Source organism: Callospermophilus lateralis, chromosome 3 (genome assembly GCF_048772815.1).
Source record: "Callospermophilus lateralis isolate mCalLat2 chromosome 3, mCalLat2.hap1, whole genome shotgun sequence".
Taxonomy (NCBI): domain Eukaryota; kingdom Metazoa; phylum Chordata; class Mammalia; order Rodentia; family Sciuridae; genus Callospermophilus; species Callospermophilus lateralis.
In genome coordinates, this window is record NC_135307.1 from 186,561,088 (window position 1) to 186,579,711 (window position 18,624).

An 18,624-nucleotide genomic window follows, 5' to 3' on the forward strand; every position below is an offset into this window, starting at 1 on the left:
ACCTTGGCTTATTTGGGGGTTTTTGTGACCTTAGGACACCAGGGAATGGTGAACCCAAGTCTACCTAGCAAACCAAAGTGAGAGTTGCTCAATATTTTACTACAAAAACATCCCGTTGAAGATGCTTTTAGTGTACATGTACATATGGCTTAGTTTTGAGAGCACCTGTTCTCTTCAATAGCACTGAACAGATACCTACATCGTTTAAATTTCTCAGAAAATGAGTATTACAAACAGCTTCTTTTTTACAAGGATCTTTATGAGCACTTGAGAAAAAAAAGAAAAGACTGGACATCTTTTTGTTGTACTAGTTTACTGCTCACTTAAAAAAAAGTGAGTAGATTTCTTATCTGAACTGAAATATATCTGAAAATCATTTTCAAATTTTAATAATATTGTATGTTTAATATACAACATATTTAATAATATTATATATTTGTCACTCCCATTTTTGACAGTGTATCCTAACGCAGATGTTTTGTGAGTTAAATAGATTTCTAACTTAGTAATTTCCTCTGAAAGGTTAATAAAACAGGTACTTGTCACTCCATTTTTCTGTATGCTCAACAAAACACTGTTGAAATCTTAAGAAACTGCTTGCTAATCTTGTTCCCAGAATGTGCTGTCCCCAACTGCCAAACTGCAAAATGTAACTTCTCTCCCTGCCCTCTCCAAGAAAAGTATATAAGCTCTGCATAAGCTGGGCTCAGGGCTCTCTCTCTTTGCTCTGTTCAAGTGAGTTCTGAGCCTCAGCATGCTGACCAATAAACCCTTTGCCGTTGCATGAGATGGTCTCTTGGTGGTCTCTTCCTCCGACACTCGCCTGACCTTTACACCTCCTTTATAAAATCTGTCAAAATTCAGTGACATTGTTACATGTTAAGGTATTAGGTATGGTATAAATTCAAAGAAAAACTTTGAAATTTATAATAATATGCTTAAAATTTTTAATAGTCTCTCAAGCAAGTCAAATTAACAGCATACCAGAAATGCTCTCAAATGAAATGTCTGATATTCAAGTGTCCAGGGAATATAAAATATTTGTTAATGTGATACACATGTCCTCAGGGGGACCTTAGTTTGGCATACAACAATAAGAATCACAGACCTTCACCTAGAGGGTGCATGCCAGGACAAATGTGAAGCACTTTACATGTAACAGAGTAGTGTTACCCAGACTCTCATGTTTAAGTCTAGACTATATTCATCTTTTTTTTTTTTCAGGGAGCACTCTACCACTGAGCCACATCCCCAGCCCTATTTCGTGTTTTATTTGGAGACAGGTTCTCTGAGATGCTCAGCACCTCGCTTTTTGCTGAGGCTGGCTTTGAACTTGCGATCCTCCTGCTTCAGCCTCCTGAGCTGCAGGGATTACAGGCATGTGCCACCACGCCCAGCTTCTATTACTTATTAATTATATGATCCTAGGAAAGGTTACTTAAACTCTGTTCCTTTATTTTCTCATCTGTAAATGGGGATGATAATAAAAAGTACCTGCTCCTAGGGGTGTAAGTATGAAATGAGTTATTGTTTGCAAAGCACATAGAAAAATACCTGGCACATACCAAGTGCCAGCAAAGTATTTTTAAATTGTTATCACTTGCTTAACCCTTACTCCAGCCTTTCAGGCAGGCCATCCCGTAGCCCGTGCAGTCACACAGAACCCCTGGCTAAGAAGGGTCCTGTGTTTGGTTTAATTCCCTATGCTATTTTCTTGAGATTCTTAACTTTAGAACAAAGGTTCCCACTTACAATTTGCCTTTGGCCTGCATATTCTGTACCTGGTGCTGCTCTTGAGGTGGATGGTATTGTTGTCCCCTAGTGTGACTGTAGCTTTGGACAAGTAACATCTTTCATGCTGTCACCTATAAACCCTGGTGTAATTGCTGAGTAATCACAGGGTTCTTTGGAGAATGAAATGAGATCATGTGTGAGCAGTGACTGGCACATCTAAGACTTCAGAAATGCTATCTATTATTACCATTTATCTTTATACACTAACCCAACATTTATGTACTGATATAAATACATATTCTTGCTTGAATTCACTAGCAATGTTTGGTGCAGCTAATGATCTACTGTAAGTACAGAATAAAATCATAAAACTCATGTATATCAAAATTAAGGTAAGTTTATAAAGGGAAAAGATCACATTATTACTGTTGGAGAAGCACCTATTAAAATTTGAAGCTTCTGTGAATCTTAAAACTGAAGAAGTTCTTTGTTCTATAGATCTAGACTAAAGAATAATGGACTTGAATTGGGGCAATAATGAACAACCCCTGGAGAAAAATTTTCTAATAATACAGTCAATAAAAAAGTAGGTCCCAAAGTAAAGCAAAGCATGGAGGACTACATCAATCCAAGTATTATTTCGTGGTAAATATTACTAGTTTTACAAGTAAATTAATACTTGAGGACAAAAGAGTAAATTAATTTACAAGTAAATTAATTCTTGAAGGCAAAAGAGAATGTAAAAAGAAACTACCAGATGCTATAATTTCTTTGCAACATTTCATATTGACTATTGTTATTTTTGTTACTAATAAAATCCCATGTCTTACATTAGTTATATTGTAGAAGACAAATATTTCACTTTTATTCAAATAAAACATTTTTTCCAAATAAAATTTAAAAGTCAAAATCAAAATTCTTTTATAATTTAGAGGATAGGATAAAAATCAGTCTACATAAAATCTTATATTTTTTAAATTTTTATTAGTTATTGATGGACTTTTGTTTATATGTGGTGCTGAGAATTGAACTCAGTGCCTCACACATGTAGGCAAGCACTCTACCACCAAGCCACAACCACAGCCCTACATAAAATCTTTTAGAGAAAATTAAGAGTAAAGCACTTATTTTGACAAAACATATAATTAATGGAAATTATTTGCCTTTACCTTTACGGAACTACAAATACATATTCTTCCCACAACAGTGTTTGCCAGTTAAACTAATGAAGGGCCTCTGGAAAACAGATTCTTCCATCCTCCACGTGTGCTTTTATATCCATCCTCCAAATTTTAACTTGTTGGGTAAGTACACTCTGGAAAGGTAATCTGACGACAGGGAGGTTAAAGCTTGGATTTCTGCCTTCATTTTAGATTCTGCCATTATTTCCATCTGCCAATAAGAGGTAAAATATCACAAAATCAGAGTTCTTTGCTGCAGTTCTGTTAATTCAACAAACTAATCAGCCTTGACTTTTTTTATTATTCACAACCACAACAATAGTCTTCAGGATCAGCCAGGATATCCTGAGCTGCTACAGGAGAAACCATCAGAGGAGAGAATACCCGGAACAGATGCTGCAGTAATGAGGCATGGTCTGGGACCATTCATGTTTTCTTTTTTCATTTTTTTTAATCTCATAAACTATGATAGGGCCATCAACAAAGGGTAAATAACCATGATAAGGGTAAAAATAGATCAGCTGCATCTGGCTGACCTCATCTATTAGCCTTCACATGATTCCATTTCAACAACTATTTACTGCCAAACCACAATAACATTAGTTGTTGGTTATATAAAATTACAAGTATGTTTTCAAAATATTATGTGAACAGCCACCATTAAAGCAAAAGGCAGTTAAACTTTATACAACACTTGAATTCAAAAAGAAACACCATATACTTCTCTTCTCCAAAATGGTTGGCAAGTAATATAAGGTCTCTTGAGGATGCTGTCAAGTTTCCCTTGATCCCTTTTTGTCAGTGGGATCAAACTATCTCTAGGTACATTCAGCCTGGTAAAAAATAAATGCAAAAAAATCAGTAAAAAAAAGTCTGTTCCCATCACACATATGTTTTGCTTGTATTTACTGTACTATTTCCAAAAACTCAGAAATGACAGATAAGAAAATCAATACAACCCTGTTGAATCCTAGATCAGCAAGTTTTCAAGCAGGTAGTGGAAGTCTGTTTCTACAGTAAATAAATCCTAAGCATTTTACTTTCTTCTCATCACAGGATGATGACAGGAAGACACTTTTGTTATTAAACACATGCCCCCAGCACTGGCACTGTGTATGTGATACTAGGGCAGTTGAACAAGGTGTGGTTAAGCATCCCAAAGCATTGAATTCAGAGTCGTGAGTTCCACTGGGGGTGGCTAGAAGCTGCATTTCACTGAGGGACATTAGGTTCCAACAGGTGCTTACTTGTTTGTGATTCATTGAGGACATTGTTTGTGTAGTGCTTCCCATTCATGTGAGTGCCCGCACACACACACACACACACACACACACACACACACACACTCACTCACTCACCTATCTAGTTTTAACTTTGAAAAAATTTTATCTTGGTATGTGTTTAAAAATAGAACATGAGAGGTCTGGGATTTAGGGTGAAATCTACTTTTTGAAGTCACAAATTCTAGATTTCTCAAGGGATCTCTGGTTTCAGTCTTTTTCTATGTCCCCATAATTATGACCATTTGCCAGTGACAGCTTCTGGGTAGATGTGACAATTTGATTGAGAGAGACCTAGAGCATTTCCCTTACAGTGTGTTTGCATAGCTCCTTTGTATATATATTTGGGGTGGTTCTGAGGACACTTGTGGAATTTATAAGATGCAGCTAGAGTTTCCCTAGGCCCTCTAACTTAAAAACGAGCAGATCATGTGTCCTGAATTAGTGTTAGAAATGGCCTTCATACAAATAGATCACCTCCAAGGCATTGTGGTCATGACACATTAACATCAAATCAAACAAAACCTTAATTCACTGGATGTAAATGTTAAAAAAAAGAGAAAGGTTTCCTGTCATTCTCTCATTTTGTAATAAGTGTCTACCCCAAATCTGTTCATGCTCCCAATTTAGGAAACAAGCACCTGTAATCAAGGGGTGCACTGCTTAAAGAAATCCAATAAGCATGTTAAATTCATTTTCACTGGCAAATTAAAACAATAAGAAACATTTCAAAATTTATCCCATTAGCAGAAAGGAAAAAAGTGTTACTATCTTATGCTGGAGAGATATACTGGCTCTTGTTCTGCAGAGAGAATAAAACAACCTATCCAGCCAGGTGCAGTGACACACACCTGTAATTCCAACAGCTTGGGAAGCTGAGGCAGGAGGGTCCAGAGTTTAAAGCCAGCCTTAGTAACTTAGCAAGACCCTGTCTCTAAATAAAAAATAAAAAGGGCTGGGGATATTGCTCAGTGATTAAGAGCCCTGGGTTCAATCTCTAGTGCAAAAAAAAAAAAAAAAAAAAAAAAAAGAAGAACTCTTAAAATGTGTAAAATCTTTTAGCCACCAATTCTTCTGGTTTTTCTGCCTCAGGGTTTCTTTAAAGATGCTGGTAAAGGTTTAGTTTAAGGAACCCATCAACACTGGAAACCACTTAAGTGTCTAGCTATGAGGGACTGCCCACACAAACATCAGAATATCCAGAATTGGAACTTGTAGTAGGACACATTAAAATGAGGTCATAAAGAGAAATGTATTGGTAGGGAAAAGTCATCACATTGTGCTGTATGAAAAACACAAAATAACAGTACAGTATGATCACATCTTTGTGAAAAAGTATGGTTGTGCACAGAAAATCTACAAAAGCATAGCTGTTTAACTGTAGGTGATTTTTATCTTGTTATTTATTAATTTTTTTCTATAATGAACAATATATATTAAATGTGCCCCACTTGAGATTCCCAAATTTTAAATCATCCCCAAATGAGATTCTTATGAAGATAAAAATTTAAATGTATGATAAAAAAATTGATTCATATGGCAAATGATATTGTCAATGATCACCATTTAATTAGAATCCATGTATTATGCTCTAAGTACAAAAAATTATAAAATGTTTTAACCATAAAATAAAAATTTGTAGCTATCTGCAAGTGTTATAATTAACTAAACTTATTCATTAAGTATTTTAGTACTAGAGTGCAAACACTGATGAATTAAATTCATAATTAGTAATCTTGAATCATAGTGAACAATATAAATTAAAAACAACATTAAGAGCTTTTCCTTACAAGTGACTTTCAGGCTATTGTTATTGATCACAATAAATCACTTTAAATGGCCTATTTCTGCTATACTGAATAACCTTTTAATATCAGAAGGGAGTAAACCAAGCCATCTCATAGCTGGAACTGTGAGGTTGTGGGCTTCAAAAGACATGGACTGAAACAAAGAGCAAAAGTATGTTAGGTGAGGCTAACTTGCAGAAAACTAGCATACTGGTTTTCATAGACAAATCATTTTCTAAGGAAAAGCACCGAAATGTTTATTATTTCTGTATTAATTTTTTATGCAGCAAACTACAAATTAACCTCTCTGATCTGCATTTATTACTGTGACTCCGTCTCTCCACCTGCTCTGCCATCCTTTTTATCTGTAGTAAATTTAACCAGGCATCAGAATCACATGGAGGTGCAGGTTCAGTAGGTTTGGATGGGGACTGAGAGTTGCAAATTTTCAGGTGATGTGGATGCTGATAGCTAGAGACACATTTGGAGAAGCCCTGATGTATGGTTGTTGCAGACTAGTAGTGAAATTTAGTGGTGTTTTCCTTCCTCCTTATAGTGGAAGAAAAGGGATCCCAAAGTCAAAATTCAAGATGTAAGATTCAGAGTATGTTTGGTGATCAGACACTATTGTTACCCTGGGACCTTGCAGGTACTTTAGTAGGCTGGAAGGTGCAGGATGATAATGGCTTTTGCCCACAGCTCATCTATTCCCTGTGTGTACTGGTCATGCTGGAGGCTGGACTCCCAGCCACTGAACAGCAGAAGATCCTGGAATGGGACGTTAGTTCCTGAGTCCATTCTGGAGGTCTTTTGCATACTAGGGGTGATAAGTAAGCACATCATCCCAATGAATGTAAAATGTCTAAATAGTGGAGAAAGGAAAACTACTTTTCTATACTCACCCTAGACCCATACTTATAGATGCACATTATTTCTATGCCTGTTAAAAGAAAAGTTAACTTTAAAATTAGTCTTATATAATACAGGTTAAATAATTTGCACTCATATTTTATCTAACATCTGCAATTTTTAGTTTTGTGGACACTACCAATAATAAACTTGTGGTTCTCCATCTCATATGTCATATAAATTGCCTTAAATGATTACATTCTTTCACTTTAATCTAACCATATTTTTAAAATATTTTGATGAAAGTATTCTAAAAGCAGGAAAACACAACTACAAATATGACTAATTATGATTGTTGTTCCAAATAGTCCAAGGATAACTTACCATGTGGATCAGCATCTACTAGCGTGAAAACAGGAATGTGAAAGGAGTCCCACAGCTTCTTGACTAAAAGCCTTGTGTTCAGATCAGGTACACCCTTTCCCTAAAAGCAAGATAGGTATTGGGTATTTTAATTCCAGTAAGATGAATGGGTACAACTACACCCTTATTTGGTTAGTAATTTTAAAAGGAGACCTCCCACCTTGAATTTCAGATGGGAGAAGACTGGTGTTCACAGTGAACCAATGTCCAATATGTGCAGGGTGAAGGAGCCCATGTACATTCATATCTTTGCCTCAATTATACCAGCCCTAGGAAATATTTTTAGCAGAAACAGAAGTAATAAAAACCCTACACACTTAAAGATGCCCACTGTGGTAATACTTAAAATGGCAAAAACGAAAAAAACAAAAAACAAAAAACAAAACTATCCCACAAATCTAACAGCAGGGAAATGGACAGGGCAGCACCAGGAAACCAGCTCCGGAGTCAGTCAGTCTGGGCTGGCACGTGGCTCTGCTCTTCCCAGTGGCACAAAGGTGAATGAGTATGGAAACCTCCCTGTAGTTTAGGACTCTGTAACCTCTTAAAAGGTTATTATATAAATGAAATTACTTTACAATATAAAATCTTTAGAAGAGTGCCTGGTTTAATTTTGGGGTTTAATAAACCCTGCATGCTGGAATAATATGAAGTCATTTAAACAATAATGTAGAAAAGTAATTTAAAGAGCATTACAATAATGGAGGAGAAAAGCAGAAATCCAAATGAAATGGGGCAGAGGAGGAAGCAGGGCCTACGTTCCCATGACAAATGGACTTGCAGCAGAGAGCTGAGTTTGAATTTGCTCCCTACCCGGCAGTATCAATGCTCTAGCTCCATCTGTAAGGTCACAGTAAACATGCCTGCCTAGGAGTTCTGGCATTATCGCCACACAGAGCTAGTTGATTCCAGCCCTAGTTCTGAGCAGCCACAGGCCTGTGGAAGACACCTCCCTGCACTGTAACTCCTATTATTAAAGCAGAGGTTATGACTACAGATCTCCCAGAGTTGTTCAAAGTCTTTACAAGTTGATATGTGACAATGGCAATACGTGAGAACTCTTATTAGGTGAAGTGTTCCTGGTGGTCACAGTACTTAGTGAAGGGTAGTGCATTTTTCATTTTTTTCCTTGGGGAAAAGATGGACGTAGTAGAGGAGTCCAATAGTATCTGGTCTAAGTGGTTCTTCCTAGCCTGACCCTCTATCCCAGCTCCACCGGTCAGCTTCTTGTGGGCATAATGGCAGTCATCAGTGGACACCAGTGGCACCAGGGTGGGGCTGCATTCATGTGTATTTCAGCAGGACTCGTGGGCTGCATGCAGAGAGCAAAAACAGTGGATTCTGGGTGAGGCTCCCCTCCCTGCACCTGTGTTCTTTATAAGCACTCTTACGCCTCTCCTCAACCCAGTGGGACAAGAGCCTTGCTTGATGTGCATCTCCAATAACCAGGGCTGAACAGAGCCACTGCAGCTTTCTCTGTCTGGAGTGGCTTGTCTACAGCTGGACAAACATGGCCTCTCAGCATTGAGAACTGAAAGAAGAGGACTAAGCCAAAGAATGAGGCGTAGGACAACCCACGAGAGACTGTCCATCTCAGGCTCCATAACATGGCCTATTGCTTATGAGCTCTCAGTCTGTACTTTCCATCTTCACTCTTGTCCCTTAACTTCACACTAGGCAGATGCCACCAAGAGTTTCAACTGTCACCCCAAGTTTTTATTTCTAAAATCACATCAAGATCTCTCATGAAGAGCAGCTGGGTGTTCCTGCCTCTTGTCCTGTAGCTATCCTTGTGATACTACAGTGATGGTCCACATACCAGAGCCATTTTGACTGGCTCATCACATCCAGTGGTCACCAAGTCCCTTGAAATGTCCTCTGATCCAGTCGTTTCCCGGTTGTCCTGCCCCTTTCATCCTCACATGAGATAACTCAGCCTCCTGATAGCTCCCTGACTCCTGTCATCTCTATCTAACAGATGCGTTATCACACTAATCCTGTCAATTCCCTCCTGGCCAGTTCAAAAACTTTTTGAGGCCTGGTATTTCTGCACTAAATCAGGATGCCTCCTTGGGACTGTCCAGGCCTTCAGGACTCTGCCCAGCTGCCCAAAGTCCTGCTTTCCTCTCCAGGGCAGCTCTCCTCACTGCTCCCACAAACGTACCTCACAAACACCATACTTACTGTTAATCCAATAAGCCAGAAGAATTTTAAGTAGAAGAGCTTTCTTTTCTTCTTCAAAGAACTAGGATTTTACACAGATCTATAAAAGCAGAAGCTGGGAAAAGAGCTTATAAGGGAGCAGAACATGATCCTGTCTCTTCCCCTGCAGTCACTCCACCTGTGCAGAGCCCAGCTTCACTTCCACCTCCTGCCTTCCTACTGCAGCAGTTTTCATCAAATCACTCCAGTTTTATGGATTCCGCTCACATTACCTATAGCAGGATGTTTACTACCTGTCTCCCCTGCCTTCAGTGCAACGGTTCTAGGAAGTGGGACCTTTGGGAACTGACTAGGTCATGAGAATGGAGCTCCCATGGGCTGAATGTGAATAATACCCTTGTGAAAGGGAGCCTAGACAGTTCCTCTTGACTTGTTGAGAAGATGACTGACCAGTGAATCAGAAAGCAGGCCCTTGCCAAACTCCAGATCTGGAGCTCCCCAGCCTCCAGAACCATGAGAAGCAAAGGTTTGTTGTTTAAGCCCCTTGGTCTGTGGTATTCTGTTAGGGCAGCATGGACTAGCAAACACCTTTTGCTAAACAATGCCATAGTTCCCAGCATATTATCTCACCCATGGGAATCATAAAATATGCTTTTGTGTTCTTAGCACAGAGGTGTTTAAAAATAGCAAGCTCTTTTTGACTAAATTCATGAAATTAATGGTATACAAATGTGTGTGAGGAAAAAAAGAACAGCCCAGTTCATTCATCCGTTCTCCAGGCCCCAGTACTGACATGAGACAGACAGACAGCCACTGTGAGACTGGTGCAAGGGTGGCTGAGGGTCCAGCAGGCTCACCCTGGTGTTGCAAGATCATGGGTATGAACAGGTCAGGAGCATCACTTCCAGGTTAGGTTCAGGATGTTTAAATACACACTGTAGACATTCCTGTTCTATGACCCCAAACAATGCATTGTACTGAAAATAGAATGTGGCCCAAATTGCACAGATAATGTTAGGAATCCCTCACGGGTCACCACAGTCCTGGAGTGAAGTAAAGGTAGCTACTATACCGTGACCATGATGCATGGAGACATTTTGTTGCAAAAGTCATCATCTAGGAGCCGCTGAAATGTTGCATCTTTTTCTACAATTAACAGAAATTTTGCATCCGTAATTAAATCTGTGAAATTAAGGCTGATAAATTGAAGATGAGAGTATTTCAATTTAATCAACTATCTTATGGTACCATATGGATCAATTAAAAAACAGCTGTAGAGGCTGTAAAACCAATGTGATACTGCAATATGTACACATGAAAAAATAAGAATTCATACCCCATTTGAATCAAATGTATGATATGTCAAGATCATTGTAATGTTTTGAGCAACTAATAAAAAAATTAAAAAAATAGCTGTAGAAAGAATATTTTGATTTTTACCTTTAAATATATAAACATATCTTCCCATATATTTAGATATGTCTCTCTCACATAATGGTGAGCTCCTAAAACAGTACTAAAAAGCAGGGACTGTGTGTGTTCATCTTGATGGCTACAGGGTCTAACATTGTTGTTAAATATTATGAAGGCTTGGTTTATCAAAGGAATGAATGAACATTCCAGAAGTTTAAATAACTTTCCCACTTAAAGGATACTCCGAATTCCTTGAATATTAGATGGCACAGCAACAGCCTAAGTTAAAATAAAAGACAAGTTTTATTTTAAATGGAAAATAATAAAAATGATAGAATTTATTACAAAATCCTATATTTTCATTTTCTTTGACTACCAGTCACAAGAGTCTTATTGCTCAATGAGGAAACAGTAGAAAACAGATGAATCCCTCAATAAGAAAACAGACACATAAGCTACAATACTTCACAGCAGGGAGGACTTCTGGGAAGCATTGTAGATATGTGACTTTAAGCGGAGACTGAGGAAATTAAATGTCCTGATGTGGGTCTCATGGCCATCATCTTTCCGCTGTCCTAATTGGTCACCCATCCAAACTGCTGTGCTGGTTCAGTACTGCATGTTTTCTATGTACCAGAGCCCAGCAAAAGGTTTAGTGTTAAACTTATTAGTTTCAGAACCAGTAATTTTTTATGGAAATTACGTAAATAACTTTGCTAAAATGGGTAAGCCACACTCTACCTGTAATGTCATAGTATGTTTTTTTTCTTTCTCTCTCTCTCTCTCTCTCTCTCTCTCTCTCTCTTTTTTTTTTTTTTTTTTTTGGTATTGGGAATTGGACCCAGAGGTGCTTAACCACTGAGCTGCATCCCCAGACCTTTTGAAATTTTATTTTGAGGCAGGTCATGCTAAATTGCTTAGGGCCTTGCTAAATTACTGAGGCTGACTTTGAACTTGTGATCCTCCTGCCTCAGCCTCCTGAACCACTAGGATGTCCAGCTTAACAGTACATTTTTAAGGAGAATGTATATGTATGTTTATTTCAATCTGACAATTGGCATACAATTATGTGTTACGCAACTCCATATAGCATGTACCTAACTCATCCTTCCATCCTTTTTTATTTAAAAATCGTAAGCTCCAAATTATTCAACAGAGCTAGAAATAAGATACATCTCAAAATTGAGTGACCTGAAGCCTTAAGGATGCTTACTGTTGCGCCACAGGAACAATGCACTTTGGTGCCATCTTCTTCAATGTATCTTAAATTGCCTGCAATTAGCCCTTTGGATGTTGATAACTGAAAGATAATAGATGTATTTGAAAACTTTTCCACTATGATATTTCATGCTGCTAAGCATTCTTCATGTTACTTTCTAAATTATTTGTATTTTACCTCAGATGAAATTTAGATATGGAGAAAATGTGTAAAGGTATTTAGGAATTAAATTTTTTTGATAATTTACCTGTTTTAATCCATTCATCTAAAAGGAAGATTAAATTTATGAGAAAAATATAATATCAAATGATATCAAAATAAGGCAAAGATTACTTTTATTGTAATTTTTATACAAATATCTTATTTTAAAATGGGAAGGTTTTGTCTGCAAAACTGTAAAACAGCGTCATTCTTTTAACTTGTAAAATATTGTTGTTTTTCTTTAAGTATCATGTTTATGTTATATAATGGGTTTACTATTTCAAATAGATATGTAAAACAGAAAAAGATGAAAAGTTTTGTGCCGAGTACCACTTACTATGTGCAGACTCCTCCTTGGCACTCTGAGCATACAGGAAATGTCATTGATAATGTCGTCCACGACAGTCTGAGTACCAAAGAGCTGGCTGTCAGTATAATAGATGTCTCTATGAAAGTTTAAAACACACATTTCTAATTAACCATGTACTTTTGGAATATGACAAATATTGGAGTGCTATCTGTGAAAACTTTAACGGAATGAAACACAACATATAAAGAAAGTAATTTCTTCCCCAGAAGGTAGTCTTATATGACTCCTCAAAAGAGATAATAAAGTTGATCCAACTAAATCTCATGTTGCATTTAAAAAATACTTTACCAGAACAATATACTTACCTTTTAGTTGCATAAGTGTTGCTCTGTACTAATTTATAAATCATGGACAATATTTTAAGAATTAGAGCTGGAAGATAAAATGCAATAAACAATTTGCTTGCCATTTATCTTACTGATTTTAAAGACACTGCTATCAAGAATCTTAATTGTCCACAATTACCATTCCTAACATTTAAAAAATTATCTTTCTGAAATAAAGAATTAAGTATAAAATAGTTGCCTGAAAAATTATATAAAATTAATTGCTCTGAGGATGCAAAACAGAGAGAATACATTTATCTTGAATCATAAACCAAGTAAATTCCCTTAACTAGCAACAACAAAAATCTAGAAAATAACCAAATTTATTTATTCATCACTCAAAGCTAAGAAAGATCAACTTACCAAATTTTTTAACCGATTTTAGAGAATTACTTTTGATTTTTCTTGTGGTACAGTGAGCCACCATCTGAAGGCCAACAGAATCTTCAAACCTGTAATTTTGTTTAAAGCAAAGGAATAAAATGAAAATTACTTAACTTCTTAACACCAAGCAATACACATTTTTAAACTTTATTTTATTCATTTTCTATTATTTTTAATGTGGTGCTGAGAATCGAACCCAGTGCCTCATGTGTTCTAGGCAAGCCCTCTACCACTGAGCCACAATCCCAGCCCCCAACAATACACATTTAATGTTCTCTTCTGGGAACATCATTTAAACCCCACATTTCTTCTTGACACAAGCACTAAAATTTTATAGACCTAGTTTGTGAGCTAAGATCAGTCCAGGTGGTAATTAGGTAATTAGCTTTGTGACATACAGCAATAAGATAAAGTGTTTTAAATAAAAACCTTTTATTATGGAGTGTGTGTGTACACTTCTTTCTTGGGAAGACATTAAGTATATGTAAAATGTTTTCAAGTATTTCACAATTTGACTATAATTTTACTCATTTTAATAATTTATTCATTGAATAATTTGACTCAATAAGTTTTGAAATATTTTATTTCTAATTTGCCCACAAAGCGACATTACATAAAATAACATCTATCTTAGATTGTTAAATGGAACCACCAAGCCTCTCCAAAGGTGGCAGAAGGCACCAAGCAAAGACACCAGATGTCATCTGCTTTGAAGCTAGATAAGATCCATCTTTCCAAATATTATGTAAACTATGATTCAAAAGAATACAGTCTAGGGCTGCGGATGTGGCTCAGGAAGCAGCGTGCTTGTCTGGCATGCATGCAGTCTGGGTTCGATCCTCAGCACCACATACAAATAAAGATGTTGTGTCCACTTAAAAAAATAAATATTAAAATTCTCTCTAAAAAAAAGAATACAGTCTACATCAATTATATTGGCCATAGTAACTAAGCAGTTTCAAAATTCCCTTTGTTCTGTTTCTGTAACTCTTTCAGATGTGAGAACCATTCTTGTACTGCTTTTCCTTATTCAGTAGAGAAGATTTTACAGGCTGGGAAAAAGAAAAACACTCTATCACTTGGTGCTAACTCAGATGGAGCCCTTGGACTCAGCAGTAGATCATCAGGAGGCAGCCTGGTCAATGGGCTCCACGTTCAGGACACTTGACTTCAGCCTGAGCTCAGGACTGGTGGCCGCTCTGAGTAAGGGTTTGCTTTTGCAGTGCAGATGAGAACCTTACCCACAATATCCCCTCCCCACTTGCTGGGAAGCTTAGATCCAAGCCTGATGCCTATTTTCAGCAAGGTCCCAGCATTTGAAATTCTAACCTCTTTTGGTGCCTGTTTTCCTCCTAACCTTATTTTTTCTTTGCCTTATCTTTTTTTAAAAAAATATTTATTCTTAAGTCTTAGGTGGACACACTATCTTTTACATTTATGTGGTGCTGAGGATCGAACCCAGTTTCTTATGAATGCTAGGTGAGCACTCTACCACTGAACCACAACCCCAGCCCCTCTTTTCCTTATCTTTTACACCTACTTATAGCTTTTGCAACCTACCTGTATGATATGTATTCCCATTTTTTTGGCTGGGTAAAGGCAATAAAAGAATGAAAAATAACTAGAATTCTAAATCAAATACATTGAAAGAATGACACCGATACATTTAAAAATAAAACTGCAAAATGCCCACTTTATATTTTCCCAGCTGGATCTGTTGTCTATTGTGAAGGCAGGCGCTTCATTTCTTGCCAAGCTTGTGATTATGTCTTGCATAATGTTTTCTATAGATGCGAGAACCTCAGCACTGAAACAGTAAACACAGTGATTCAATTTTAATTGTAAAGTATGCTTTTCAATATGTAATGTTTGCTCTATTAGTACTAAAGTAACTTTTTGGTTCATTGGTTGTCTTTTTTTTGGGGGGGGGGCGGTATAAGGGATTGAACTCAGGATCACTTGACCACTGAGCCACATCCCCAGGCTTATTTTCTATTTTATTTAGAGACAGGGTCTCATTGAGTTGCTTAGTGCTGCGATTTTGCTGTGGCTGGCTTTGAACTTATGATCCTCCTGCCTCAGCCTCCAGATCATTGGTTGTTTTTTAAGACTTGGAAATCCATGTCGGTAATGATCTCTTCTGCTAAATCTCCTATCAATACTGCATTAAAACAATAGAATTTACAATAGTTACTATTTCATTTGCTTGTAATTTCATTTCTCAAATTACCAACTGAAGTGATCTCTTCCTTTTTCATTAATGATATAACTTACAAGTATATTTTTATCTACTTATATTCGCCTACTTTAATCTGCATTTAAATATAAGCTGAATTTAAATATAAACTTAATGGCCTGAAATACATTATTTTAAAATGATATAATATTGGTTCAGAATTTCTTTCCCAAAAATGTAATGCAAAAATATTTCAAAAGAAACATTTTTTTGTAGCACACTCCCTAATTTATCTCATTCCTTAAAATCAGCCCTTTTGAATTTGCTTGAAAAAAGAAGTTTAATTACTACCATGAGAAGAATAAATCATGAGTTCTGCACTAAATGGTTGATTTGGCAACTACTATATGCCACTGTACAGCGAAATGTGAAGACGACACGGCCTCATATCTTGTCAGCTGGCTTTTAATTTCACAAGCCATCAGCTTCAAAAATTGTTCTATTAGAAATAACATTAGCATATTGTCTAGAAAGGGGAATCAAATTAATGGTAGAAAATGGGCAAAATGTTGAAGAACTTTAATTTTCCACAGAAACTTTGGAGTCTTTATTGAAAATACATAGAATAAAATTCAGAACAGAAAGTAAAATTTAAAACATTTAATACTGATTCTGAGGTCAAAATTACCCCAAATATCTCATTTATTTTTCGAGCCTGAAAGGCAAAGAAGTCATAGTAGGATACTGTGAGCCCCTTTGTTGGGATGGACCTACGCCCGCAGTGCAGGACCCTCCCGAGTCCCCCCCTCAGTGTAAGTCCTTTGGTAAAACTAGTTTGCTTGTGGGGTTTTTGGTAGTTGGTTTGGGCTTAAAAGCAACTGTTTAAGATGAAGAAATGGTTGAAGAAAGCTAAGAAGGAGCGGATTCCAAGGAGGCCGGTCCAGTGAACCTGCCCCCTGTTAAGGGCCACTGGGGTGCAGTCCCCGTGGGGTTTCTGGACACTGGGGTTGAACCCGGGGCGCTCTACCCCGAGCTACACCGCAGCTCTTTGTATTTTATTTGCGACAGGGTCTTGCTACGTTGCCGGGGCTGGCCTCGCACTGGCGGTCCTCCCGCCTCAGCCTCCGAGTCGCGGTGCTGTCAGGTGCGCGCCGCTGGCGCCCAGCTCTGTGGCTGACTTTAAATGAATCTCGTTTAAATCTGCACGCGGTCAGCGCTGCCCAGCCGGGACACGCCGCCGCCGGCCTCACTGACTGGGGCTCGCTGACCGGGCCGTTAGCTCGCCGGGTGCCACCTCGTGGCTCGCCTTCCCATCCAGGTGCGGGCGGCCCTAGCCAGCACCGGCCGGGTGCCCAGCCCGGGAGCGGGGCGCGGGCACTGCAGCGCCCGGGAGAGCAGACCTGCACCGGCCGTCGGCTCTGGAGCTCCGGGCGAGGAGGCCGGGCTGCCGGGCGGGTCCTCACGGCTCGGGCCGTGTGGGATCCTCTACCTGGAGGCCAAGCGGGTCCCCTGTACACCGGCCTCCGGGCCACCTCTCCTCAGGGCGGCCACCAGCGAGGCCCGGTGCCGGTCCAAGACCTCGAAGAACGAAGCCCCAGGCCCCACCGACGCAGAGGCCATGCGGCCTCACAAGCAGGCCGCTCCCGCGCTCTGTGCAGCGCATGCGCACCCCACGGCCTTGGAGGGAAGGGGCGCCCACGCATGCGCACTCCGCGGAAGCGGGGGGCGGGGCCACGCATGCTCCGGCAGCAGCGCAGGGCGGTGGCACGTGTTTGTGTACTCACGCACCTGGGCGGCGGCACTTTCCAGCCCACTGGGGCGTCCTTGAGCTGATACTATTTCTGGGGAGGAGACTATTTAGGGAAAGTGTTTTCCACAAATTTTCATTAAACCAGTTATGAGACTGGAAAGTAGCTCCCTGGTTAGAGCATTAGCTTCGTGTGTGCGAGGCCCGGGTTCCAACCCAGCACCCAACAACAAGAACTAATGACAGGAAGATCCACCTTCGTGCGGGAAGCAGTTCCAAGTCCTGGGTTTATCTGTAAGTGAGGCAAATGCAACTCCAGTTTCTAGTAGTTGAGGGCTTACCAAGCCCTCTTCACTAAGCGTTTCCTCTAATTCCCTTAACCCCAGGAAGTTCCTCATGCGGCCATCCTAATTTTGCAAGAACATAGAAGGGCCCACTCTGTCCAGATAGGCCTGGGTCAAAATCGCACCTCCACCATGCTGTGGGCTGTCAGACCTAGCACAATGAATACAGTGACTCAGTTAAATTTGGATTTCAGATAAACAAGGAATGCTTTTTCAAAGGGTAACTTCTTCCCACATAGTCGTTGAGACAGCATTTTACTCAATGATAATATTGTTGTTCATGTGAAATTTATATTTACCCAGGCAGGGTGTATCTTATCTAGCAACTCCACATCCTCTTTTGCAGACCTGGTGAGCCACTCCTTACCTACTTTCAGAGCGGAAAGTGGGAATTCTGAAACCCAGGAAAGGAGTCCTGGTGCTGGGGACAGACAGTACAGAGAGGTGAAACCCCCACGCTACATGGATGAGTGCTGGGCTTGGCCACAGAAGAGCCACCGGGCCACAGACCCACTCCAGAGAACTCTTCTTTCCTTCTATTCCTGGTTATTTGATAGTTTTGAACCTAAAACTGATTTCTGACCATAAACAATGGGCTCCCTGTGTTGGTACTGGTGTCTGCCCGCATGTCCCCATGTGCATGTGCTGTATTGAGGCCTGACAGTATCACCATCTGGCTACCCCCCACTGTCGGTCCTGCACTCAGCATGCCACCTCCTGGGGATGAGGAGCTGAGTCCTGGCACTTAGGGACCTCACAGTCTAAGGGCAGGCAGGAGTCGAGGACAAGCGGGTGAACTCTGGGCTGTGTTGGCAGCATCAAAGTGCACTTAGAATAAATCAGCACCCGAGGGGGTCAACATTATTATCCCCATTGCCAGTGACACACACCTGTAATCCCGGCTGCTCAGGAGGCTGAGGCCGGAAGACTTAGAATCCTAGGCCCTGTCTCAAAATAGAAAAGGACTATGTCTGAGTAGTAGAGCATCCATGGATTCAATCCCCAGCACCCCCCCCCCACACACACA

At 39.4% G+C, this 18,624-nt stretch overlaps 1 protein-coding gene across 2 annotated transcripts; it reads right to left on the reverse strand.

The window, feature by feature from the left end:
- Positions 1-3,006: 3,006 nt before the first annotated feature.
- On the reverse strand, positions 3,007-17,126 carry Spo11 (SPO11 initiator of meiotic double strand breaks). 2 transcript variants are annotated; one of them, XM_076849146.1, is made up of 13 exons: positions 16,996-17,126; positions 15,024-15,137; positions 13,310-13,398; positions 12,926-12,992; positions 12,588-12,696; positions 12,044-12,130; positions 11,073-11,109; positions 10,490-10,599; positions 7,216-7,315; positions 6,885-6,922; positions 6,060-6,136; positions 3,637-3,748; positions 3,007-3,126 (listed from the first exon to the last, which is right to left on the reverse strand). In XM_076849146.1, exons 1-13 carry the CDS (start codon positions 17,124-17,126, stop codon positions 3,007-3,009), a joined length of 1,191 nt encoding a protein of 396 aa, XP_076705261.1. The 2 variants fall into 2 exon arrangements, with proteins under 2 accessions (XP_076705261.1, XP_076705262.1); XM_076849147.1 differs by lacking the exon at positions 15,024-15,137.
- Positions 17,127-18,624: the final 1,498 nt, after the last annotated feature.

Bases quoted from the DNA above. Each gene is read 5' to 3' on its own strand.
- Spo11 (XM_076849146.1), bottom strand. From the start codon at position 17,126: ATGGCCTCTGCGTCGGTGGGGCCTGGGGCTTCGTTCTTCGAGGTCTTG. The intron at 12,131-12,587 runs GTAAGTGGTACT...ATTATCTTTCAG, and splicing joins CAAGGAGGAGTCTGCACATA to TTATCAACATCCAAAGGGCT. The intron at 3,749-6,059 runs GTTATTCAGTAT...ATTTTTTACCAG, and splicing joins CTCCCTTCTGATATTAAAAG to GCTGAATGTACCTAGAGATA.